The sequence below is a fragment of the Nicotiana sylvestris genome, chromosome 1 (genome assembly GCF_000393655.2).
Source record: "Nicotiana sylvestris chromosome 1, ASM39365v2, whole genome shotgun sequence".
Lineage (NCBI taxonomy): Eukaryota > Viridiplantae > Streptophyta > Magnoliopsida > Solanales > Solanaceae > Nicotiana > Nicotiana sylvestris.
Genome location: NC_091057.1, coordinates 94,398,948 through 94,415,130, shown reverse-complemented (window position 1 = coordinate 94,415,130; position 16,183 = coordinate 94,398,948). Strand labels below are relative to the sequence as shown.

The window sequence follows — 16,183 nt, the reverse complement described above, 5'->3', positions numbered from 1 at the left end:
CTGTGTTCCTAAAATACTACTAATATTCTGGAGAAAAGAAGAGACATTGCAATATAATTTTCTTCTTGTTACTTTGTTAGCATAAGAAATTAAAAGAAAAAATATAGTAAGAGATCTTGAAGATCCAATTCATTTTCTGCGTGAAAGACAATCTCAAATATTTTGCAATGCGTATTGCATAACTGTTTTTGTATTATTATTCGCCTTATAACAATTTATGCATCTTTATTCCTCTTATAATAATTTTTATATTATTATTTATTTAATAATATTTGTTTATTTTATATGACTCTGTTTTCTCCTTTTTACTCGGCTTTAAAAAGAATGACAGAATTTCAGTTATGAAAATAACTTGACTTTAAACTTCATATTTTATCGTTAATGACATATGTTATAGCAACAAAAACATTATGCCGTCTGTAAGATTATAAGTTTCAATGGTTTTTATTACTTTGTTAACTTTCATATGTAATCAAACACAAATGAAAAAAAAAAAAAGCAATACACTTTAAGAGGTTGTTTGTTTGGGAACAAGTTAATACTAGGGGTTATAATAAGAGGATTAAATAATAACAAAATTATTTATTAGATATATTATCCTTTCTAGATTTTTAATTCATTCAATTAGAAAGAGAATATAATATGAAATATGTATTTGACGTGGAAGTAGTAATAGGAAAGAAAGAAGTGTGGTTGGCGATGAGCATCAGACGATAGAATGATTTGTCTCAAATAAAATACAGTGGATCCCGAGCCTTACGTTTCTTCTGCCACCTCACAAACTCACATTGGCTTTTGTTGGTTTAAGACTGTGTAAGCTTCCCCAGTTCCAATCATTTGGTTTTCACTCATCAGCATTTCCAAACCATGGGACAGATTCTTGAAAAACTCCAAGGTAATTTCTGCTCTACTTCTAATTTAATTGTGCATATTGAACAGTTGTAGCAATTGATATTAATTATCACCCTTATTGGAATTCAATTTCTTTGTTTTTTGTTAATACATAGTATATCATAATGAATTCCATCATATCTTTTTCTCTCTTGTAGGGATACATGTGGTGTGATCCTGTATTTCTTACACGCCTTATAGATATGTGTAAAAAATCTTAACTGTAACAAATATCAAACTTTGAATTCAGTGGTGAGAATACAATGGTTGAACCTATCAGTTTAAATCCTAAATCCTCCTTTGTATATAAAGGGTACAGACTTGCAGATTGATCTTGGTGGTCTTGGAAGAGTACTGATCACGCCCAATTATGCCTTATAAAAAGGACTCTGCGGACGTTGCAAATATAACCTGAGTATTCTGCCCAGAGTCGAATCCACAGAGAGTTAACCTATCAATCACTATCTTTAGACCCACTAAACTCTTGAGAGCCAATTTCCCCAAACGTTTGAATCGCAGTTGATGGTGTCTTTAATAACTAAAATTGCAAGTAAATAAACAGCTGTAAACTAAGGATGCTAAGGTTGTAAACAATAATGAGAAAACGTTAAGGTAATGACTTCCCTATTGATGGAATCCCTTCTGTTTATGCTTCATACAAATTGACCAACACCTCTCTATCAACCATGAACGCTCATCTTACCGTAAATCTCTCCCGAGTAATCACAGTAATATACTCAATGCACTCTCCCGAGATACACTAGCTAGCTCTAATTAACACGGTTCACTTTAGATTGCACTCAAGGCTTCGTTATCCCTAATCCCGCCTTTAAACCCGCAGTTATAGATCCCTCTTATACTTTGGGAGTGGTGTTGTTCAACAATAACCTAAATATGCACTCTCTCCCGAGTTATGCACACTAAATAGGCACAGCTAATTGAGGATCTTGTCAATTAACTACAACATACACAAAGTTGAACAAATAAAGATTGAGACTAGCAATTTGTATTCACATAAACAAGAAGTTCATCCCCCAATAGGTTCCATCAAAACCTTAGACAAAGGATTTAGCTACTCATAACTATGGGTAAACAAACTAAAACAATATTCATCATAAAACTTGCAAGAAAAATAAAGAAAAGAAGAAAGATGTTTTGGGTGATCTCTCACAATTGTTCTTCTTGCCAAAAATACTCTCTAAAACAATACATGCCTCTCTTGGGCGGAGTCTAGTGTTTAAAATATGGTTTTGGGCTAAAAATCTCGTGTTTTGCACTTTAGTCCCTGAAGTTCTCCTCCTCCGCCGCGGTTCTGCCGCGGTCACGGTCAAACCGCGGCCAAACATGCTCTCTGATTCTCACTTTGTCTGCAACCCTCTTCTACCGCGGTTCTGCCGCGGTCGCGATGGAACCGCGACAATCCTCTTTCGGTTCTGACTTGAGCTGTTTCGCGTGGTTTACTTGACGGAATTTTACGACCGACCTCTTTTTCTTCATATTTGATCCCAAAAGTACTTCATAGCCTTCTCTGGTCATATATAACCTGCAAAGCATGAAAAATACTAATAAGAGCATTTTGTTATCACTTTTATCATCCATACTATACAAGGCAGTGGTTATTTAGGGCCTAATTATAGTTAAATTCACCTATTATCAACACCACACACTTAAACCTTTGCTCGTCCTCGAGCAAGTTAAACCACACTTCTAGGCCTAATCGTTCGATGCATTACCCAATTTTTTATGCCACACCCGCCATTATGAAGGAACAACCTAAGCAGTGCAACAGTCACGCCTCAGATGAAGACTCTAACATCATGACACACTCATGCTCACTCTAGTTACTCTAACAGAGGTGAAAACTCACTTTTTCTTCCTGAGTCACATGCCCTCACATCATAATTCTGAGAGAAGTTCAACAACAACAACAACAACAACCCAGTATAATCCCACTTAGTGGGGTCTGGGAGGGTAGTGTGTATGCAGACCTTACCCCTACCCTAGGGTGAGAGACTGTTTCCAAATAGACCCCGGCATCCTTCCCTCCAAGAACTTCCCACCTTGCTCTTGGGGAGACTCGAACTCACAACCTCTCGGTTGGAAGTGGGGGTTGCTTACCATCAGAGCAACCCCTCTTGTCTAATTCTGAGAGAAGTTCCACACACATAAAATTCAAGCAACAAGGAACCAAAGATAGGCAGAATTCACTCACTCTCAGCAAAGAACATTCACATGCCACACAGACACACCATAAGCTTGCCCCTAGTGTAGTACTCTACTAATCGAACTATTCAGTCAAAGATCAAGAGGTCTTTATTTGGTTGTAATGTAGGCTAAGGGACGGGTAGGATATATTTGGATATAGTGACTAGCCTCCCTAAGCACTTTTAATACACACTTCCTTTTATTTCAATTTCCATGCTCAGTCCACTCGTTCTTCCACATTTTAGTTCATAGGTGACCCCCACTTTTCTTTAGGTGCAACTTTTTTTTTTTTTACAAATCTATTGCACCATTCAAGTATTTCTTTCCTGATTCCCCTTTTTCCTACTTCCTTACCACCCCACACTTTGACTTTTGTATGTTCTTTAGTAATTCAAGTGCTTCTAGGAGGTACAGGTTCAAACAGTCAAACTATTCAAACACAGGGATATAGGTCATTATAGGGTTATCAAAGAACAGGCTTCAGGCTCAAAGGGGTTAACTATGGCAATATATACAGGTGGATTCACAAATATACAGGCTACACAAAGAAATGCCTCAATCATCTCTAAAATCAAACAACTTCTATTTCGCTTTGCAAACACACAGGGCAAGTTCTAGGTATCACATGCAAGCACAGAATACAAGTAATAGCTCACACACACTTGGCATGTAACTCATTCTGAATTAGTTTATCAACATACTCATACGAGCGTTCGAGCAAGACAGGATGTGCAAAATTAAGGCATAGATTTACGAGTCTACAAACGAGCCTAGACGTCGCACCCTCATGTTCGTTTTTGTTATTCTCAGGTGTGTACATCAAGGGTTGCATTCTAGCCTTCACCCATTTTGGTCCTAAAACTACAAACGAAAAAATCTACCTAACCCGGTTCAAGAAAAGCCCTTGGAAAAGAACCGTGGTCAAAAGAAAAACTAAGGGAAAATTACTACACTACCTAAAAAAGAAAAAAGAAAATAAAATAAAGAAACTATATGGACTACTTCCCTTAAGAGTACTGTCCAAGTGGTCCGTCCTCACGAAGAGTCCTCTACATTTTTATTTTTTTTTAAATCCGACTTTGACCCTCAAGAGACCTGTCGACAAGTGTCCGTCGTTGGGCCAAGTCAGTTACTTCTAATGTGAGTACAGTCAATTATACACAACAACACCAATCAAATACTACAACATACACCATGTCTATATACACTACAATACATTACCCGAGCAAGTCTCCCACCCCACACTTAAAAATTATGGCATGTCCCCATGTCATATCAAAAATAATGAGCAGAAGGGTAAGAAGACTTCCCTGAGCCTCAATCAGAGTCGGAGACGGTGCTGGGGTCCACATGGCAAGCTCTCCCCAAAGCACGGAACCAGGACATAAACCGGCTCTTAGACCTGGCCTGCCGCTGAGACATGGCATCCATACGTGTGTGTAGGCCCTCCACCGAGGTGCGAAGATCCCCGACCTCTTCCTCCATAGTACGCAACATAGGTTGGGTGGACTGTGATCTGGATAAGCCTGCCCCAGCATGGGGGCGCCGAGAGGGTCCGACACTGTCATAGGATCTCCTGGATGGTGCCATGGGAACCGGGTCATCATCCTCATCATCGATCTGAATGGTGGTGTTTGCACTCCTGCCCACTCTGATGCCCGAAGCTCTGAAAGCTGCTTTAGGAGGCAACTCTACATCAGTAGGATGGGTGGGGACATTCTTCAGCAGGCACAATGTAGTCACCAGGGAGGGGAAGTAGAATCCATTTGACCTCAGCGGGGACCGTATGATCATTTCATCACCAATAAGTCTTGCCGCATCAAAATTTTTCTTTGTGACGAAGCACCACGTCAAAAGGGCTCTTTGGAAGTTCACGTCAGTCGTGTTGCCTGAGGGCAAGAACCGGCTGCAAATGACAGTGAGACAACACTTAGCCAAATGGGTGAATGAATTGGAGTTCAGGGTGATATGGTCACGTATCCAGATTGGTTGCCCCCTGTGCAGAGTGCATCAGTCATAATATCCCAAGTGACTCCTGGTGCGTCCTGGTAATAGTCGACGTCACCAGTAAACCGGGGCAGCCGCAACACCTGTTGAATAGTTTCAACTGAGGCATCTACCCATTTGCCCCGCACAGTCACCTCCCGCAACGTATGTGATGGGCAGTTCGCGTAGAACTCTCTTACAAGCATCCTGTTCACCGTTTCAGGTTCATCAAATATGAACTCCATTTCCCTCCGCCGGATTTCCTCATACATCTCCTCCTTTTCTGCACGGAGGGCTGCCCTATCAATCAGAATCTCAGGGATGAAGCTCTTTGAGGTCTTGGCATGAAAGTCGTCCTCTGCCAATTCTGATTCGAACCTTGAGGCATCATATGTAGGCTGTTGGGACGTGCCTGCCGATCTCTTTTGCTTCTTACGAGCCATATGACCTGCAAAGAATACAAGAGAACCATCAAAGATATCCTACATGGGCCAGCCGGATGGTTACTCAGACTTCACCACCCGATGGCACCAAATAATAACCCCCATTTATTCCATTCATACATTATGCCAAACCCCCAACTAGTGAGGTGTTCCAGGTTACAACCTCCACAATGGCCCCACAACTTTCTTACAAATCCTGGCATACAACACCCCACACTTACTCCCTCAAGTGATTCACGTTAAATAACACCACCATTCACCAAATACAACACCACCACAACCTAGGATAGGCGCAAAATGCCTCAAAATAGCACCACAAGCCCCAAATTTTCGGCCAAAAGGGCCCTCCACCAAACTACACCGCAAAAATTATTTCTAGGCCTCCAAATCATCTAAAAAACCCCCGCAATCGAAGTATAAGAAAGATCCAACCATTTTAGCACCAAACAAATCCACAAGAAGCAAATACAACAATAAAAATAGAGAAGAAGCAAAAATTGAAAGAAAATCTACACTATTCCTACCTAGGGTTTAACTAAACTGGTTTAGACTAGATTACACTAATTAGAAGAGGAAATAGAATCAAAAAGAAGAGAACACTTACTTGATGAAGGTTGGAAAGGGTGGGTGGTGGTGAGAGGAGGTGTGGAGAAGATAACAATGGCTGTTTTTGGGAGTGAGGGAGGGATTTGAGAGAGAAAGAGAAGAGAGGATTTGGGTTTTATTTTTTTTTTAGGAGGGGGGGTTCGTTTTGTTTCTGAATAGGGAAGGGGAATAATTATTTTGGGGTGGGTGAAGGATTTGGTGAAACAGAAAAAGGGGGTGAATTAAAAAAAATTCTGCATACCTGGGCCCGACGGGGTCTGCCGCGGTTCTGCCGCGGTCGCGGTTGAACCGCGGTAGACGAAGTTCAGAGAGGGGTTCCTACCGCGGTTTGACCGCGGTAGCGGTGGAACCGCGGTCTGGGCAGTTGTCTGATTTTTTTTTTTTATATATATAATGTGTTACACTTACAACAATTTCGTGGGTTGCCTCCCACGCAGTGCCTGATTTAACGTCGCGGCACGACGTAGGATGTGCGCATTTAAGGCTCGCTCGACCTCTGTGGGTCAGTCAGGTGCAGCTCAGACACTTCCTTTTTCTCGCTCATGCCCACATATGGCTTCAATCTCTGACCATTGACTCTGAATGTACGAGAGTCATTCTCTGTGGCAATCTCAACAGCTCCTGAAGGGAAAACTTCAACTACTCGAAATGGTCCAGACCATCGTGACTTAAGTTTACCTGGGAACAGATGTAGTCTTGAGTTGTATAGCAATACCATGTCCCTGGGTTTGAAATTTCTCTCAACAATGTTCTGGTCGTGCAGCCTCTTCATTCTCTCCTTGTACAATTTTGTGCTCTCAAAAGCAAGATATCTGAACTCCTCGAGCTCATGCAATTCAGTGACTCTTGACGTGCCCGCAGCTTCCATGTCTAAGTTCAGCTGTTTCAATGCCCACCACGTTTTATGTTCAAGTTCCACTAGCAGGTGGCAGGCCTTCCCAAACACCAACTTGTATGGTGACATACCAATTGGAGTTTTAAGGCAGTTCTGTAAGCCCGGAGTGCATCATCTAGCTTCCTCGCCCAATCAGTTCTTGTGGCGTTCACAGTTTTGTTTAACACACTCTTGATTTCTCTGTTAGACACTTCAACTTGTCCACTAGTTTGCGGGTGGTAAGGTGTAGCCACCTTGTGGCACACATCGTACTTAGCAAGCAACTTTTCACAGGCCCTGTTGCAGAAATGAGTGCCTCCATCACTGATAATTGCTCGTGGTGTCCCAAAGCGGGTGAATATGTTCTTCTTTAGAAATCCCACCACCACTTTTGCATCATTGGTGGGTAACGCCGCAGCTTCCACCCATTTGGACACATAGTCTACAGCAACAATAATGTACTTATTGCCATAGGAGCTGACGAAGGGACCCATGAAGTCAATCCCCCAGACATCAAACACTTCCACCTCTTGAATTGGGTTCATGGGCATCTCGTGGCGTCGGGAAATGTTTCTGGCCCGCTGACATTCATTGTAGCCCTTCACCCATAGGTGTGCATCTTGAAACACTGTCGGCCAGAAGAATCCAGCCTCTAGCACCTTTGCCGATGTCCTAACCCCTCCAAAGTGTCCACCATACGCCGATGCGTGACAAGCCTGCAAAACAGAAAATTGCTCTATCTCGGGGACGCATCTCCGGATCATATTATCAAGGCATATTCTAAACAGATAAGGTTCATCCCAGTAATACTGGCGGCTTTCACGAAAAAATCTTTTCCTTTGGACCGATGAAAGGTCGTGAGGAACTATACCACTGGCCAGGTAATTAGCAAAGTCTGCATACCATGGCGCTTCCTGATGAGTGGTGGCGAGCAGATGCTCGTCTGGAAAAGTTTCCAGTATTTCCTCAACCTCAACTACATTTCTAGCTCCCTCAAGTCGTGATAGATGATCAGCGACTTGATTCTCAGTGCCCTTACGGTCACGAATCTCAAGATCGAACTCTTGCAATAGCAACACCCAACGAATCAGGCCTGGCTTAGATTCTTTCTTTTCTATTAAGTACCTGAGAGCTGCATGGTCAGTATATACAATTACCTTGGACCCTATCAGGTAGGATCGGAACTTGTCAAACGCGAACACTACAGCCAACATCTCCTTTTCAGTCACAGTGTAGTTCAACTGGGCTCCACTCAGCGTTCTACTAGCATAGTAGATTGGGTGCATCAGTTTGTCTTTTCGCTGGCCCAACACTGCTCCCACTGCATAGTCACTGGCATCACACATTAGTTCGAACGGTTGCTCCCAGTTGGGGGCAACAATGATGGGTGTTGTGACCAGTCTCTTTTTCAACTCCTCAAATGCTACCCTGCAATCATCAGAAAACAAAAACGGGTGATCTTTTTCTAACAACTTACAGAGGGGGTTGGCGATTTTGGAGAAGTCTTTTATGAACCTCCGGTAAAAACCGGCATGTCCAAGGAAGCTTCTGATGGTTTTGACTGAAGTTGGTGGAGGCAGCTTTGCTATTACATCAACTTTCGCGTGATCCACCTCTATTACCTTGCTTGACACCCGGTGCCCCAAGACTATGCCTTCTTGTACCATGCAATGACACTTCTCCCAGTTCAGAACCAAGTTAGTCTCGATGCACCGTTTCAGCACACGCGTCAGATTTATCAGGCACTCATCAAATGAATTCGCCACCACTGAGAAGTCATCCATGAACACCTCCATTATGTCCTCAACCATGTCAGTAAATATGGCCATCATGCACCGTTGGAATGTGGCAGGTGCGTTGCATAGGCCAAAGGGCATCCGTCTAAAGGCATAAATGTCATACGGGCATGTGAAGGAGGTCTTCTCTCTGTCCTCCGGTGCAATGGAGATCTGATTGTACCCTGAGTACCCGTCCAGAAAACAGAAGTGTGACCTCCCTGCCAATCTGTCCAACATCTGATCAATGAAGGGAAGTGGGAAGTGGTCTTTCCGGGTGGCTAGATTCAACTTTCGATAGTCCATACAAATTCTCCAGCCTGTGACGGTTCTTGTTGAGATCAATTCATTGTTGTCATTTGTCACAACCGTCATGCCACCCTTTTTAGGAACACATTGCACTGGGCTCACCCAGCTGCTGTCAGAGATTGGGAAAATAATTCCCGCATCCAACCACTTTATCACCTCCTTCTTCACCACTTCCTTCATATTGGGGTTCAGCCTCCTCTGATGTTCCCTGGAAGGTTTGTGCCCCTCTTCCAGCAGAATCTTGTGCATGCAGTAGGCGGGGCTGATCCCCCTAATGTCTGCCATGGTCCACCCTATGGCAGTTTTGCACTCCTTTAGTACCTGTAAAAGTTTTTGAACCTGCACATCTAACAAACTAGATGAGATAATAACAGGTAATGTGGAGTCAGGTCTCAGAAATACATACCTGAGGTGGGCTGGCAATGGCTTTAACTCCAGCTTTGGTGGTTCTTCAATGGATGGCTTAGCTGGAGGAGTTTCTCTCTTTTCTAAGTGCAAGGGCTCAAACTCTAGATTTCTCTCCCAGAACCCTCTACCTTCCAATGCCAACACTCATTCCACCAAATCCTCACCATTCACTTCATCTAAGTTCATCAAACATGCAGCAAGGGGGTCCTCAATTGTCAACACCTCATCATCAGACTCTACAATTACATCCACGGCATCAATAAGAGAGCAATTGGCGAACTCGCTTGGTCGCCTCATAGACTTCTGCACATTGAACGTTATTTCCTCATCATTGAGTCTCATTTTGAGCTCCCCAGTCTCACAGTCAATCAGAGCTCTCCCCGTGGCCAAGAATGGTCTTCCTAAGATTATAGGAATCTCTTCATCCATTTTGCAATCCAGGATCACAAAATCTGCAGGGAACACAAATTTCCCCACCTGAATAAGCACATCATCAAGGATACCGAATGGACGCTTCACAGTTCTGTCGGTCGGCTGCAACAACATGGAGGTGGGTCTAGCTCTCCCAATGCCCAACCTCTTATAGATAGCCAGGGGCATAAGATTAATGCTGGCCCCTAAATCACAGAGCGCCTTAGCAAAGGCGAAATTTCCAATAGTGCATGGAATTGTAAAGCTACCTCGATCAGACAGCTTTTCAGCAATAGGTCTCGTCACCACTGCACTACAGGTCTGAGTAAGTGTAACCGTAGCCAAGTCTTGAAAATCAAATTTCTGGGACATCAAGTCCTTCATCATTTTTGCGTACCCAGGCATCTCCTTTAAAGCTTCAATCAGTGGAATAATTACCTGGATTTGTTTGAGCATTTCAAAGAACTTTTTATACTGCTTCTCCTTTTTATGCTTGGCCAGCCTCTGTGGAAAGGGTGCAGGAGGTCTCTTCTTCCCAATCACTTGGGACTTCTCTTTATCAGATTCTATTTCAACTACTGGCTCTTCAACTGGCTCAGCTACTTTCTCGGTCTCCTGCTGAATGTTCTTTTCTTCCTGAGCAGGCTGGACTGTCACTTCTGTCAGTATCGTAGACTCTTCCAGCTCAATGGGCACTAGAATGAATGTCTCAGCCTGTATATTTTCTCGAGCTCTCTCTTGTTCTACATCTAGATCTCTGTCATTACGGAGACTCACCGCCATCAGCTGCTTTGGGCCCTGATCTTTTGGATTAATCTGGGTGTCTGCAGGTAATGTCCCCTGAGGACGATTGTTCAGAGACATTGAAATTTGGCCCAATTGCACTTCAATATTTTTGATTGTTGCGTCATGTGCATCTACTCTTTCATTTATTTTTGCATTGGACCCAATAACCTGCTGCATCATTGCTTCAAGTCTCGTGAACCCATCTTCTTGCCTTCCACCATGCTGTTGCTGAGGTGGGGGATACCCTTGCTGCTGATTGTTGTACCCCTGTGGCCTTGGATAAGGTGCCATATTGTTGGGAGGTCTCATACCTCCCATGTTTCCAGCGTTGTACTGTGGCTGAGGTGGTCTGTATGGCTACTGAGTTTGCTGACCCCAGTTCTGATTGCCCTGTCTCTGGCCTCCATAGTTTGACACATAGTTCATGTCTTCAGGGTGCTGATGATGATGATCATGTTCTGCATTCCAAGGATTACCAACTGGCTGACTAATGCAAGATGTGCACAAGCCCCCATTGGTAGTATCTACAATGTGCACTTGCTGTTTCTGCCCTGATTCCTCCACCTTTTTGGTGAGTATGCTCATCTGTGTCAAAAGGGTCGACACATTTTCAGCCATGGAATTTGATGGGTCAAAAGGCACTGAGTGTACCACTGAAGTGATAGGTGCATTCCTCGTCGTCCACCCCGAATTCTGAGCCATTTTGTCAAGCAGACTCTGACCTTCTCTCCAAGTTTTGCTCAAAAATGCCCCACCAGCTGAGGCATCTATAATGTTCTTCATGCTATCTGACAGTCCTATGTAAAACCGTTGTCCCAACATCTGATCTGGAATACCATGGTGTGGACATATAACCAACATTCCTTTAAACCGGCTCCATGTCTCATGCAGTGTCTCCATTGGTTTTTGTTTAAAGCTCACGATCTCATCAATTTGTTGAGCTGTTTTGTTGGGCAGGTGGAACTTGATGTGAAATTGCTTGACTAACTCATCCCAAGTTTCTATAGAGTTTATGGGGAGTGAGTTTAGCCAGACCTGAGCAGCTCCTGTCACCGAGAATGGAAATAATAACAGCCTGATTGCTTCCGAAGTTACGTTGGGTTGCCTTTGAGTTTTTGCAAATCGACAGGAAGTTCTTCAAGTGCTGCTGAGGATCTTCGGCTGGTGTCCCAGAAAATAGTCCCTTGTTTTGCAGCAAGTGCAGCATGTTGTTCGTGATCTGGAACGATTCAGCTTGTATCGCGGGCACAACAATAGTAGTGGCCAGATTGTCAGCTGTGGGTTGTGCCCAGTCATATAGTGCAGCCTCAGGCACAGGAGGTGCCATATCTCTGATGTTTCCGTTGACGTTGTCTACGTCACCCATGTCAATTTCGAGTTTGTGTGTTTGATGAGGTTGTTGAAGTCTTTTGTTGGCACGATTCAATATCCGGAATGTTTTCTCGGGGTCTGAGAGTCCTTCAAGTAATTCTCCAGTCCTCGTAGAGTTTCTAGGCATACACCTATGCAACCACGTCAACAACCGTCAAAATTTTCAATCAAAACTTGGTGTAGAGAAAACTGACTACACTAAGAATTTTTGTATTTCTATCAATGGTAATTGATAATTCCGTTAACTCCCCGGCAACGGCGCCAAAATTTGATCACGCCCAACTATGCCTTATAAAAAGGGCCCTGCGGACGTTGCAAATATAACTTGAGTATTCTGCCCAGAGTCGAATCCACAGAGAGTTAACCTATCAATCACTATCTTTAGACCCACTAAACTCTTGAGAGCCAATTTCCCCAAACGTTTGAATCGCAGTTGATGGTGTCTTTAATAACTAAAATTGCAAGTAAATAAACAGCTGTAAACTAAGGATGCTAAGGTTGTAAACAATAATGAGAAAACGTTAAGGTAATGACTTCCCCTATTGATGGAATCCCTTCTGTTTATGCTTCATACAAATTGACCAACACCTCTCTATCAACCATGAACGCTCATCTTACCGTAAATCTCTCCCGAGTAATCACAGTAATATACTCAATGCACTCTCCCGAGATACACTAGCTAGCTCTAATTAACACGGTTCACTTTAGATTGCACTCAAGGCTTCGTTATCCCTAATCCCGCCTTTAAACCCGCAGTTATAGATCCCTCTTATACTTTGGGAGTGGTGTTGTTCAACAATAACCTAAATATGCACTCTCTCCCGAGTTATGCACACTAAATAGGCACAGCTAATTGAGGATCTTGTCAATTAACTACAACATACACAAAGTTGAACAAATAAAGATTGAGACTAGCAATTTGTATTCACATAAACAAGAAGTTCATCCCCCAATAGGTTCCATCAAAACCTTAGACAAAGGATTTAGCTACTCATAACTATGGGTAAACAAACTAAAACAATATTCATCATAAAACTTGCAAGAAAAATAAAGAAAAGAAGAAAGATGTTTTGGGTGATCTCTCACAATTGTTCTTCTTGCCAAAAATACTCTCTAAAACAATACATGCCTCTCTTGGGCGGAGTCTAGTGTTTAAAATAGGGTTTTGGGCTAAAAATACCGTGTTTTGCACTTTAGTCCCTGAAGTTCTCCGCCGCGGTTCTGCCGCGGTCGCGGTCAAACCGCGACCAAACATGCTCTCTGATTCTCACTTTGTCTGCAGCCCTCTTCTACCGCGGTTCTGCCGCGGTCGCGATGGAACCGCGGCAATCCTCTTTCGGTTCTGACTTGAGCTGTTTCGCGTGGTTTACTTGACGGAATTTTACGATCGGCCTCTTTTTCTCCATATTTGATCCCAAAAGTACTCCATAGCCTTCTCTGGTCATATATAACGTGCAAAGCATGAAAAACACTAATAAGAGCATTTTGTTATCACTTTTTATCATCCAAACTATACAAGACAGTGGTTATTTAGGGCCTAATTATAGTTAAATTCACCTATTATCAAGTACTTAATTATTTAGTTCTAGCAATTTCTGACCTGGCAAAATGTCATACAACAATTTTTTCCTGATTTTCATGATAGACATGAGTATTGGGACTTCTCTATTTCTTCTGTGCTGGAGTTTATACTGATAAATTATCTTGTCCGATTAGTATTACTATTTAACAAAGCTTTGCATCTTTACTGATTTTGAATGAATAAAAATTACTAGCAACAAACAATTTGAGTTGATTTCTTAAATCAAACAGACAATTGCAGTTATTGGGATGATTCAATTGTTGAAAGGCAAATTTCAACCGAAGTATCCTTTGTGGTTACAAGTTTTAGCTCTCACAATTTAGACAGTAAATCAATTTTCACTTATGAAGGATGTACAATTATTGGGAAAAGTGACTATTGAAAAGAGAGTTTATTTTATGGATATGTTCTAGTAATTCTCGTAATTTTTATGTTTGACTCTTCTAATACTGGAAATCTTAAGAAAAACTACATTAGAACTTTAGAAGCAAAGTTGGGTTCATGTCCTGCTTCATTGTGCTACCTTTATATTTTGTGGTCTGTTAAGATCCGCGTATACAATACCTTCCTCAAACCTCACTACGGGGATATACTGGATATGATGTTGTTGTAGTTATTGTTGTTTAGTTTGTAGTGGTATACTATTTACGAGCTACATATTGTGAGGTTGTGTAATTTCATCCTTATCAATTCTCTTCAACAATTACAACACCAACTATGACTCAGCCCCAAACAAGTTGGGGTCGGCCGTATGAATCTTCACTTCTACATTTAAGCTCAACTCATGTCATCTTTATCGGTTCTCTCCAACAATTATTGCACATTTTTAATTACTGTAACCTCGTTGCTCTTCTTTTGTGGCTGTCAAAAGTAAATACTTGGCTGTTACGAACATCACAGACATTGATTTTCTACAGTTTCTGTGTATACATTGTCTACATCTTACGCTAGCTAATTTACTTTTTTTTACCTGGCATTTCATTGAGTCTACGACTTACTGAGGGTTGATATTAGAACAATTATAGCTTGCCTAACCTATAATATATCACTTTCTAATAACCTGTAGTACCAGGGGATGTACCATTTTGGGGTATTTTGAGGCTTTTCAGGTTCCAGTCCACAGACAGTTAACTTTAACAAAGATAAATGTGAATTTTATTCTAATTTTGGTTGTTTCTAACTGTTGCAGGCAAGCAATGGAGAGAGAAACAGATGCGAAAGATTACAGACAAGGTGTTTTATCGTTTCAAAAATGAAACAGGAAGAGCTAATCTGAAGTTTGAAGATCTTTATATTGCTGTTCTACTTGTCTACAAGTAAGTTTTTTTCAGCCTAATCCTTTCAGTAACTTGTAGAGAACATTAATACCCTTTTATTTTGTGTTTATTACTTGAGAAGGTTTACATCTAATCACTTGTGATCTTGCAGTGATATAAACAAGCTTTTGCCTGGTCCTCACTTTGATCCTCCTCCTAAAGAAGAAGTTAGAGCCTTGATGCAGGTATGCTGCATTTTAACTGATTGGTCACTTGAACCATTTTGTACATGATATAATTTAGGCAGAGTTAATTGTCCACACATTGTTAGATTGAAAACTAGAGTTTCATCTTTTCTATAGTAATAACTATCAGTTCTAATGATGCATCTTATGTTCCTTCTCTGAGAATTAGTGGTTTCTTAGCCTTATGAAACTTAATCTTGGGTAATATATCGACATGAATTTAGAAATAAACTTTATTAGTTTACTGGCCCTTTTCCTTCATACTGAACAATGGGTGTTTCTTTTTCACTTTGACTTTTAGAGTTATCGTAATCTAGGGGATTGTTTCATTGCTATCACAGTATTATTTGATCTTCTTTTTTATTTTTCTCGTTGTTATAGGAGTGTGACATGAATCTTGACGGGGAACTAGATCATGAAGAATTCGTCAAGTTTATTAAAAAATTAACAAAGGATACATTCATCACTGTCAGTCAGGGACTGATTATTACATTGGCAGTAGCACCAACAGTTGCTCTTGTAACAAAGAGGACAACAGAAGGAGTTCCTGGTGTTGGGAAGGTGGTGCAGAAGATCCCAAATGCTGTTTACGCTTCCCTTGTGACCCTTACGATTGTCATGTTCCAGAAAGCAGTTGAAGCTAGGGAATACTGAAATTTGTTTTCTTACAGAAACAAGTTTCTACTTAATGTGTATAATTAAGATAACAGTCATCTGCTACAAAGTTGATTTTGAGTATCTCATTGTTGCACACAACAAATTCCATAAGTCTCTTGTGAATTCCGATGATATATATATATATATCCTGGCATTAGTCTAATATGTCAATTCATGTTTTGGTTGGGCAGCTCACAACTTTTACATTTTGTTTGGCGCAATTGGTGATGAGTACCGTTTCTCACCACACGCATTATAAGTTTTTCTTTTATGTTTGATTCTAGCCTAATGGGATTTAATCCATTTTCTCATAAAAGTTTACTGCAGAAGGAGGAAGTAAGCAACGAATTTTTATTGGATTGGACTTCAATGGGAATC

The 16,183-nt window shown here is 41.6% G+C and overlaps 1 protein-coding gene across 1 annotated transcript; it reads left to right on the top strand.

Annotated features, from left to right (window-relative positions):
- Positions 1-671: 671 nt before the first annotated feature.
- On the top strand, positions 672-15,968 carry LOC104227090 (uncharacterized). The gene is made up of 4 exons (XM_070165443.1): positions 672-895; positions 14,837-14,963; positions 15,076-15,148; positions 15,530-15,968. Exons 1-4 carry the CDS (start codon positions 868-870, stop codon positions 15,800-15,802), a joined length of 501 nt encoding a protein of 166 aa, XP_070021544.1. The 5' UTR covers positions 672-867; the 3' UTR covers positions 15,803-15,968.
- The last annotated feature ends 215 nt before the right edge of the window (positions 15,969-16,183 follow it).